General features: G+C 40.1%; 1 protein-coding gene across 1 annotated transcript in view; it reads left to right on the top strand.

Annotated features, from left to right (window-relative positions):
- The first annotated feature begins 3,779 nt into the window (after nucleotides 1-3,779).
- Nucleotides 3,780-11,104, top strand: part of LOC118808885 — a 30,800-nt gene continuing 23,475 nt past the window's right edge. Inside the window, exons 1-3 of the mRNA XM_036571769.1 lie at nucleotides 3,780-3,889; nucleotides 6,688-7,032; nucleotides 10,093-10,440. Of these exons, the coding sequence (XP_036427662.1) occupies nucleotides 3,838-3,889; nucleotides 6,688-7,032; nucleotides 10,093-10,440 (745 nt within the window). The 5' untranslated portion in view covers nucleotides 3,780-3,837. The remainder of the gene's footprint in view (nucleotides 3,890-6,687; nucleotides 7,033-10,092; nucleotides 10,441-11,104) is intronic.

Below are 11,104 nucleotides of genomic sequence, written 5' to 3'. Positions count from 1 at the left end.
AGCTTTTAGTACATTGAGGGATTAACATGCTAACATTAGCTCATTTTAAGCCTCAGGCTGTTGTTTTAAATAGGCAGCTGACTATCAACTAAGTAGCTAGTTTTTACACTGCTGTTGCCACCACATTGAACCAGCCGGTTTGATCCCCTGAGCTGACAGTACGTGACTGAGGTGCCCTTGAGCAAGGCACCTAACCCCCAACTGCTCCCCAGGTGCTTTGGATAGGGCTGCCCACCGCTCCGGGCAAGTGTGCTCACTGCCCCCTAGTGTGTGCATTCACTAGTTTGTATGTGGGTTTTCACTGCACGGATGGATTAGATTGCAGAGGTGACTGAGCCAATCGGACCATCTCAGCATCTGCCCCATTTCCTTAGCCCTCAAATCACTGCTTAGCAACCATTGCTAGCTGCTTTTCAGGGTGTATGTTTGTACTTTGGTCAAGTGATGGGCCTGTGTGACTTAAAATACGCTCCGTACCATGACAGAAGGCAGGACATTGTTTTCTACCTGTCTTCAAAGACACGGGAAACTGGTGTGGTTTCTAAACACACTATTTTTCCTCTGTTTACCATTAATTTCATTTTCATAACATTCATAGTGGGTAATATGAGCTAATTTGAGTGAATAATAAGCAGTGTGACTCCACACGTGAGCCTGAAAAGCCAATGTTGAGCAGACCAACTTTATTAACATATGTTTTCACCATATTACCTAAGCAGTTGGTTACCTTTATTAAACAGATGAAGTAAGCAAACCCTCTTCAACACCAGCAGAGAAAGCTGACGGGGCTTCAGTGAGTGCAGCAGCATTTGATCAAATTTATTTCATTTTTGCTTTTTTTAATTAACATGCACATAATATTATAAACAAGGACATCCATATTAAAGATAAACTACAGACATATGTATTCAACTACACCAACTAAACACAACAAAAAGGATAAAGTAAACGGAAATAAAAAAACTACAAAGACAACACTTATTCTTCAGCAAACTTAAATCCTATGTATACCTAATAGCAGACATAGTTTTTTATTGATAAGGCATTTAAGAGATTTAATAAATAAATTAAATTCACCTAAGAAAACATTGAGGCGAGGCTTAGATTTACCATGTTTTGTCTTGGATAAGTAGTATTTCCCAAAAACAATCATCAGATTAAAACTGTTTTTCTTGTATAGAAAGGCTGAATCCAAGGTGGTCATGTCAGTGGTTATGTCCTGCTGAAACAGACTGTATGATTATACAATAATTGTGTCAAAGTGATCATTTCAGTTGGCAAAATTGAAATGTAAGTGGGAAACAGCGCCTCTCCTTGTTGTAATTACATATTCTCACCTGCTGCACTCATTCTATGTCAAAGTACCTTTGAAAAGGCATTCGACCAGATTGCATTTTCATTGTCTTCCCAATCTGTCAGTCATTCCATCAGGGTGGGGCTAACAGCAGATCCGACCATAGGCACATAATGAGCGCAGTAGGCAGGAATATGTGCTAAATGCAAAGAGAAGAGACTTGTCTGTGTATCTTCTGTTCATTTCAAAATCCAGTATTGAAAAACAAAAAATGGGTCGATTCCCGTTTTTGGTTCTGTTACTGATCCAAAGAGTGCACGTATGGTTGCACTGTGAAACATTTCACTGTAAAAGGGGGCGATCTTAATTTGATGTAGTAGTCATTTATTTACAATGATGGTTAATGCTTTGCAGCTAGGTAAGTTATAGCATTCCCTAATCCGTGTAGATATTCATAATACATTAACGTTAGCACCTTCTTACACTAAGCTGAAGTTAGCTTCTTATTTGCCAGCTTCTTGTTCGAATATTCCTATTCCACCTTAAATGGTGCAGCTTTAGGCACCAGAAAGTGACTACTGCACCATTTAAGGTGGAACGGGAAAACTTGAAGAAGAAGCTGGTGAATAGGAAACCAACTTTAGCTTCGTGCTTCTTACTGTGTTTTGGGGGATTTATTTTATTTTCATATGTATTATTTCATATGTACTGAATACTTTTCTGCTGGTCCAGACGGCTAATTAGCATGATCAGTTATCAAAGAAACAAAAGCTGCCAAGAGCTGTGCATGCAACCTAGATTATTCTATGTCTGAGGAATAAAACAAAACAAATTTGTTGAAAATCGCTTCAGTAATAAGCAAGTTGTGGCCAATTTAATCCTGAGACTCATCATCTCTCAATACAAGTGAATTTGTTCACAAGCAGATCTTGACCGCTCCAACATGGTGGACGCGCAGACGTATCGCCTCACACAGAGAACAATGGGCAACGCAGCATCTAGTTATTTTATGAGAAGACCACCTTCAGAGTCTGCCAGTACAATGGCTCTAGCCAAAACGCTGCCAGTTACTTCGTTCTGTTTTTGTGCATGTTCAGTAATGATGATTAATCACACTCAGCCAGTCTGAAATCAAGTCATATTATTTTAGGAACTCTTTTTCTAGGTTAACGAGAGTTTGACTGGCCCAACGTGGTTTAACCCATAGATATACATACCTAGATGCCGCGTTGTCTGTTGTTCTCTATCTGAGGCGATACGTCTGCGCGTCCTCCATGTTGGAGCGGTCAAGATCTGCTTTTGAACAAATTTATTTGTATTGAGAGATGATGAGTTCTTCCTCGCTTGCGAATTCTGAATTAGATTTGACGCCATAATTATCCTCTTTTCATACGTTGATCGGCATCCGTCATGTTGGTGGTTCGATCCCTGCTATAAGTGCTTTCACCACAAAAGGGCACAAGCACCACGCAGCTCCCATCCATGTCAGTCAAACGCCATTTATATAAATTGTATTCTGTGATTCTGCATTCATCTCAGCATGTTACACTGGGTGTCATTAGAATGTAAAATGCCCAGATTTTTACTTATTGTAGTTGGTTGATTAAATTCATAGTACATTTCATAAGTCTTATATTTTCGAATTTGTAACATTCTTTGCAGACACATTGACCTCCTTGGTGGAAGATCCTGGTGGTGAATGCTGCGGTAAGGTCCAACGAAGGTATTTCATTGAAGCTCTTTTGCAAATCAAGTAGCTTTTCACTAGTGAAGCTATTTTATCGATGAAGTGGCAGGGTAGCTTTGTAAAAATGGATGGATGTTTTGGAGCAGTAAGTCTGTTGATGACATCACACTCATCCACAGAGTAGTCATGAGTTTTGTAGTTCAGCTGTTAACCTTCACAGTTACTAAAGGGGAAAAAAAAAGGTTCTGTGCTGGTACAAACAGTGTAAATGTACCCTCAAAGGTACAACAGTGGTTTTAAGGTCGAATTATGAACCTTAAATTTTTAAAGTTTTTTAAAGTTTTTCCATAAATAAGATTAAACCATCCTAAATGCAGTTAATCCAGATTTCTGAGTAGCTACAGATCACAGCGACAGGATGAAAATTCCACGTAACATTTTGGATTTAGGATCAAAACACATCCGCTGCATTTTTAAGGCAAAATTCCTTAAGCCTGCACCAACCACAGCCAGCTCAGAACTGAACTGATATCGCCACCAGAACAGTAATAACGCCAAAACAAGCCGCACAGAAAACTAAATTACTAAAACATACAAAAATGCAGCTCTGCCGTCTAACAGAAGCGTTTAAAATGCAGCACAGGATTCAGTCAAATCAGTGAAATTGATTCAGTACCGAATTAGTTCAGTAAGAGCGTTTGTGTTGTATTCCTGTTCGAGATTGGCTCGTTAGAGTTTGGTAGCTGTTATGTAATTGGCTCGAGCCACCAGCGGCCCTCTTTGTCCCGCCTACCGCTAGAGTCTGAGGAGTGAAAGTAAAAAGTTCGGCGGTACCGTGTTCGTCCCAGATGTGAAGATGGGCGTAATTATTTTCCTTTTTCTGTCAGGAGTTCTGTTCATCTGTGACGGTAAGCAGAGATTCAAACACTGTTTATCTTCATTTACTTTTACTGTAGAGCTGCTTCGCTGTGAACCGAGTCTGACGCCCTGAAAAAGTACACAGCACTGATTCACTTGATTAAAATATGTACATCGGTTCCTCAGGCATAAACATGTCACACCAACACAGTCTTTTATTTCAGCTTACTGAAAGATGGCTTTTGGCAAGAATTTAGTTGATATAATATATCTTATTCATGTGGAACCGACGAACACATCAGAACCAAGTATAGTCAGCAATGTTCTGCACTCCAAGGCTAAACTAAGCGAGCACGCATTGGCGCCCCGCCCTCTGCTCTCCTCCTCAGAACATGACTGTAAATGCTGTAAAGAGGACTAATTTACCGCTAAACAGCCTGTTTATGTCGGGAAAGGAGAGGTGACTTTAGTTGTTCTGTTTACGAGAGGTGCTATTTAACTTTACGTGAAGTTTAGGTTGGGCGTATTTTGGTTATCAGAAAAGAGGGCCGGATAGCGGCATAGGGCAGATGGACTCCGGCAGTGGGTGGGGGTTTGGGGTGGTTTCAGGAAACCGGTGGCACTGTGGCAATTTGTACGTGGTCAGTGTGTGTTTGTGTGTGTGTGTGTGTGTGTGTGTGTGTGTGTGTGTGTGTGTGTGGTTGGGGTGGGTGGGGGGGATTAATAGTTGACCAATGCGTCCACAACCATGCAACCGTGTTACTGAACTTTAATACATAAACAGCTAGTCTTTAACTAGACATATAACATTCATATCCATTATGGCCAGATCTTATTCCTTTCTATCCAACTTTTGGGCCTCAACAATAAAATAAAAACAAACAAATAAAAATAAAAAAATAGGCTTTTAATACCTTTTACATAATACCGTTTCTTTTTTGGCCATAGATTCAAATAATATAAAAAATCAGTTGCCATAAAAATCCACTGTCCTCTTGATGTGCTCAGGTTTACATTCCTGAAGATCGAATCCTTCCCAGTGGTCCTTAATTACTAATCAAGCAGGCATGAAAGTGTTTGGCTATTTTTTTTTAAATCCCAAAAAGAGGACACACCCAGGAAAACAAGGACGTATTGTCACCCTGGTGAAACTCGTGTGGGACCTCTAAGGTTACATGGTGATTATTTTTTTGATAAGGCATGGCCACAAATTATTATTTTGAGGCCACAATTTACTATATTGAGACCACAAATTACTATATTAAATCCACAAGTTACTATACGGAGGCCACAAATTAATACATTAAGTTTCTCTTAACTTGTGGCCTCAGTATTTTAATTCATGGCCAAGACTTAATAAAACATAATCGTCTTGTCACATCAGGGGCTGCATAAGCTTGAGTGCAAGGAACCAGAAATAAATGCCGATATACTTTAAAATGTAAACTTGCTTCAGTGTGACTCGCTGCAGTAAAGCAGCTAAGCTGAAGTGACTGTAAATATGTATAGCGGCTATACTCGGAGAGAAAGTTCTTCTGATCCCCGTCTATGGCTGGGAAACAGGATCAGAAAAAGGTAATGAATAATACTAAATAATATGTACACCTAATGCTTCATTCACTTTTACTGTTAAAATGTTGAGTTAAAATAGAGCCTTGAAATGGCTGTATTGGAGTGAATTCTATAATGTCTATGCTGTTTGTCATTTACTGAGCGACAAAATTGAGAAGCATGATTCTTTAACTAGAACTACACTGTTAGAAATAAAGGTATTATGCAAGTACATTTTTTTGTTCATCAAGGTACAAACGTAGTAAATGTTCCCTCAAAAGTACAACAGTGGTTTTAAGGTCTAATTGTGAACCTTATATAAGTTTTTCCAGGTACATATTTTAATGTTTTAAAACAGAACAATAAAATAAAAAGCCTGGAGACGAGACGGGGTGTGTGGAGTCGATACAACCTAGAAAATGTCATTTCAATTATGGTATAATTATGTTGCCTGACTAAAGGTACTTGAGGAAAATGAAAAAGCTGCAATGGCTGTGTTGGAAATAGTCTACTACATGCTACTCATGTACTGATTCTGCACAGAAGTGGTAAGTAGTATGCAGTACTAGTTACTAAGTGACCAACATGATTTTTTTCCAGTACACCAAAGATACCCGGATGATATACACAATATTGCAGTATGCAGCCAGAGCTATCTTTGTGATGTACTGCACAAGCTATGCCCACTGACTTAACCGCCTGATTAGTTTAGAACAGTTAAAAGCCCAGTTTCAGTCTTTTATGGATACATAAATTGAATGAAAAGAATATTTATATTAAACTTAAACTTATTATTCAGTCAAACTAGCTCATATTACCAACTACAAAAGTAAAGAATATGAAATGACTTCCATACGGAGGAAAACTCAGCAGGCTCACGTATTGGCCAAAATATATCTGCATGTGTTTCCAAAGACGCAACCTGAAAAGAGCTGAAAAGCAGCTAGTGATGGTTGCTGAGCAGTGATTGGAGGGCTTAGGAATTAGTCTAGTCCTGCCTCCTTCTGTAGTACAGCAAATGGCTTTTGTCTCATACTAGATACTGTACTGTTTAATACTAACGAAGAGTAGCATGCAGTCTGCAGTATGTGGTATAGCAGTATGCCATTTCAAATGCACCCAGTGTCTCAAAAACCTAAACTCTGGTGTGGATTTTAGAAAATGAACTAGGTGTGAAAAAAAGTCTTATATTGTTTGGACCCTGAGAGAATATAATTTACCTGGACAGTGGCCTTTTTTCTCACAGTGTATGTTGTGAAAAATATTACTCATTTCACTGTATTTTCTTTTCTTTCAGGGCTCCATGTGCTAGGACCTTTTGGTCCTCTGATAGTGGAGCTGGGGGGCTCAGTGATGCTGCCCTGTTATGTTGAAGCCCCCATACCACTGGAAGAGCTGGAAGTGGAGTGGAAGAGAACAGACTCTGAAACTGTAGTACATTTATTCCAAGATGGAGAAAGTCGACCAGAGGCTCAGGACCAGGCTTACAGTGGAAGAGCCCGTTTCTTTACTGAGGAGGTTGAGCGTGGAAACTTCTCTCTCCTGCTCACAAATCTGACCTCTAAAGATGCAGGAGTTTACAACTGTTCCGTTTACAGACAGCAGGAAACTGGTCACACATCGGTCGAAATAAAGGAGATTGGTGAGTGAAACTTCAGTCTAATTTAATAATGTTCTATAGAAAAATATTTGGACTGTAAAAAAAATAATATTTTTTCGTGGTTGAGCTGAGGTGTTTTTTCTGGCTCTGATTTTCCCACCTTTTTCTATTAGTGCCACTTATTGGTGAGCTCCCACACCATTGATCAGTGAGCCCTCTAAATCTAAATGGGTGTAAAGTAGACAAAGAATAGAAATTTGACACATTCTAATTTTGAAATACCGTCATCATTTTTATATATCGTTACCATTTTTACTAGGGATGCATTGATACTAATTTTTTAGTTTAATATTTTTTAGTACCTGCCGAAATCATAATGAATAACTATTGACTAAATCATTAAAATCTAGCTGATTTTCAAAATGTTTATTAGCTAGTTATGCTATAGTTACCTTGAATTGTGTAGCACTGCAGTGGAGAAGTGTGGAGTTTGTTTCACGTTAGAAAAGCGCTTCTGTACAGCTGTAAGTAAAGTACGATTCATAGTTTTGATCCTCATCTGTCCTTTTCAACAACAGTCTCTGTAGCACAGTGACAGCAGGAATCACAGCCGAGGCTAATCCGAGGAGCTGACTTGTGGAATTTTACGTCTGAAGTCTTTTGTTTGGCTGTGAGCTGTAGTTAAATGTCTTCTAAAGCCAGACACACACTGCAGTTTTATAAATGTTGTTCTTTGGTTACTCATGCTGTAAGTTTGAATAGTCTATCGCGTAGAGACAAAGCATATGGTTTATACTCACATTGTATTAAAACGCTCCATTCATGCTACGTGAACGCAGTGTCTACAAACAGCTTTGTCCACGAACAATTTCAAATAAAGCTTTCATTCAAAATAACACGTAGTGCACCGAGTACTGAGCAAACACGCTGAGAAACTGAGCAGCGCTGCTAACACTGTGCACTGAAGCTAAAAGCAGGTGCATAGATTGTATACAGTCTGTGAGCAGGTGGAGACGTACACAGTAGGACAGTGCCATCTCTCTACAGTCTGTTTTACAAAGACATTTTAAAAATGTAACATTTACTGTGCAATTCTGCTCAGTCACAAGCTTTAGTAGTAGTCAACTTTTTGCTGGCCTGCGTGTCTCCACCCTGTGGCGTGGCCGGGGGGAAGCGTCGATGCACACAGACTGGAAAACCCAGTGAGAACTTAGAGACACACACACAAACACCAGCACAAGTGAACCAAAGTTCTTTATTTACACATCTGCGTGAAACAAACAACACAAAACCATACGGCTTGCTCAGCCTTACTTTAAAGAGTCCTTTTTTCTCTCTCTTTCAGTCCCTAGCTTTCACCCCTGGCGTCTGGCATGCAGGTCAGCGTCCTCTCTTACGCTGGAAAAAGAGCCAGTTTTTAAAAAGTCTGTGCTCCCCCTCTGATTCAGTGCAGCTGTGCATGATCAGAGGAGGAGCACGCGTCATGTGCTTGGGGCTAGGTGGCGGCTCCACCTCTCCGCCGCCCGATACCTGATACCAGTATTGGTATTGATGCATCCCTAACGTTTACATACCCAGGTGTACTGTATCAACGTTATACTGCCCAACCTCAACCAATACCACCTGATGCCATGTGACGTAAGCCTTGTGTATGCTGCTGCCCCAGTGAACAATTTTCATTCATGAACACATTCGTATGGCATATAAAACATAGGCTTTGTCCATACACAGTGGTCTGTTTGAATGTACAGTGTGAGTTGTCACCAAACATTCTAAAATGGCACAGTTTATAGAGGACAATCAGCTACAGCTCAACCAGCCAGCCAGTCAAAAGACTGCAACAACTTGTAAAACTCCACAAGTGAGCTGGATGCCTCAGCCTCAGATGAGATTCTTGCTGTCACTGTGCTACAGAGACTGTTGTTGAAAGAGACAGATGAGGATCAAAACTATGAAACTTACTTTACTTACAGCTGTACAGAAGCGCTTTTCTGACATGGAGCAAAACCTGCTCCTCTCCACTGCAGCGCTACTCGATCCAGGGTAACTAATGTAGCATAGATAGCCACTGCACATCATTCAATCAGCTAGATTTTAATAATTTTACCGTTAAGGTGCATTGCACTCATTTACACTAACAACTACTTAATTTGAAGTACTCATTATTGCTTGGTACCAGTATTGGCAAGTACCAGAAAACATGTACTCATACTCAGATGATGTATGTGTAATGACAGTAGAACTCTGCCTCATCACCAAGACTATGTATTTAATGCACCACCCCTAAGGACTTCAAATAAATGTTAAAATCAAATTGCAAATTTTACATTTATGTTATGTGATATGTACACTTGCCTGAGTGTCTGTATAAATGTTGGCACTGTTGTGTGTATCCTCTTGTAAGGGCCAGCAGGATCCATGGTAATCCTGGGCAGGGGAACACACCAGTAGAGAACATGTACAAAAAGAAAAGGAAGAAAAAAGAAGTTAGAAATAAATATTAGCTAAAGCTAGCTGTGAGTACTTACCAGTAGTAATATTTTTTGAAATACTGTCAATGTCTATAAGGGAACAATCTTCAGAACTGTGTGTATAGTAAATTTACCAAAGCTAAAATAGTCTAGCCTAGACTCTCTTGAGGAGAGCGTTTACAATATTTAAGCGCTGAGAGAGTTGTGCTGATGTTATAGCCTTATGGGGTCTCTTAAAACCTGAGCAAAAATATTTTTAACCTTTGTTGTCAAGACTGTAAACATCATATTTGTATGTTTCACTTCAATAAAAAAACACTGGTGCTTACTTGGAGGAATCCAAGCAGTCACTTGTAGCAGACCCAGTCCTACGTGTCCACTCTGTGTCATGCAACTTCACAAAAGGGAAGGACAGATATATGGTTCATTAATATATAAATGATGTATAAGTCCATAATTACAAACCAACACAGTGCATCTATATGGTAGATGTACTTGGACTGTGATTGCAGGTACAAGGTAGGAGTACCTAATAAACTAGCATGCAGTGCATATTTTTCATGTGTATATTCTGATCTAAGGCTTTAAAATTTAATTCTAACTGTACTGTTTCAAATGATTGTTCTTTCAGAGCGTTTGATTGTGACTGGAGGTCATGTCGTATCTGCGTATGCGAGTGAGGACATCACTATGAATTGTTCTGTGGACTCCAGTGTCCCACCTGAAAAGCTTGAGGTCTTATGGAAGACAGTGGATCAACAGATTCCAGTGCTGTTCTTCGAAAAGGGTGAGGTCCGGACTGAATCAACCCATGAGAGATACACAGACAGAGTGGAGTTCTTCAGCCCTGAAGAAAGGCAGAAAGGAAATTTCTCACTTAGATTAAAGGATCTCCGAACTGAGGACAAAGGCCATTACATATGTGAAGTGTCCTCTGGGGACTTTTCAGCTAACACAACTGTGGAAGTGCTGCAGCTGGGTAAGTCAGCATTTTTACTTTGCTAAAATATAGCGGTGCAGGGTTGTCCTTTCATGTAGTCATGTAGGACTGTAATATTCTGAACTTTTAAATTCAGAAAGTGTTGTTGGAAAGCACTTTCAATATGTAGGTGTTGTATGCGTACAGGGTGATATTGAAGTGTTTCCCCTCTTAATACAAACCATAAGTGGGTAGAGTAGCCTTTGATACTTGATACTTTTTGATACATGGATAAAACAATGACACAAAAAAAGGAAAAGTACTTTCCCAAAAAACACAACTTGAGTAGAGTAACTTGTAGGACTGCAGTGGAAGTTTTATGAATCCAGCATTTATCAGCACCGGAACTGAAGCTTGTACGGCTCTATTCTTCCCTTTTTGGGATTAGTTTGGTCTAAAATTAAATAGTGGGATCCTGAGTGGCGCAACCATCTACGCGTGAGTTCGATCCCTGGTGATGCTACAGCCATCCGTGGCCGGGAGTCCTCGAGAGCACACTGGGGGGGGGGTAGGATAGCCCCCCATCTCCCCCATCACTCGGCACGATGCTAGCCAGCGCAGGCGACTGTTAGCTGCTGTAGCAGATCTGGCGCTTGGCGCTTTCCTCCTAGCGCGTTTAGCTGTCCAATGACGTTGCGTTAGCAGCAGTTTGAAAAGATGTGGT

This window comes from Colossoma macropomum, unplaced genomic scaffold, assembly GCF_904425465.1.
Source record: "Colossoma macropomum unplaced genomic scaffold, Colossoma_macropomum, whole genome shotgun sequence".
NCBI classification, from domain to species: Eukaryota; Metazoa; Chordata; class Actinopteri; order Characiformes; family Serrasalmidae; genus Colossoma; species Colossoma macropomum.
The sequence above is the reverse complement of the archived record's forward strand: the minus strand, read 5'-3'. Positions and strand labels throughout refer to the sequence as shown.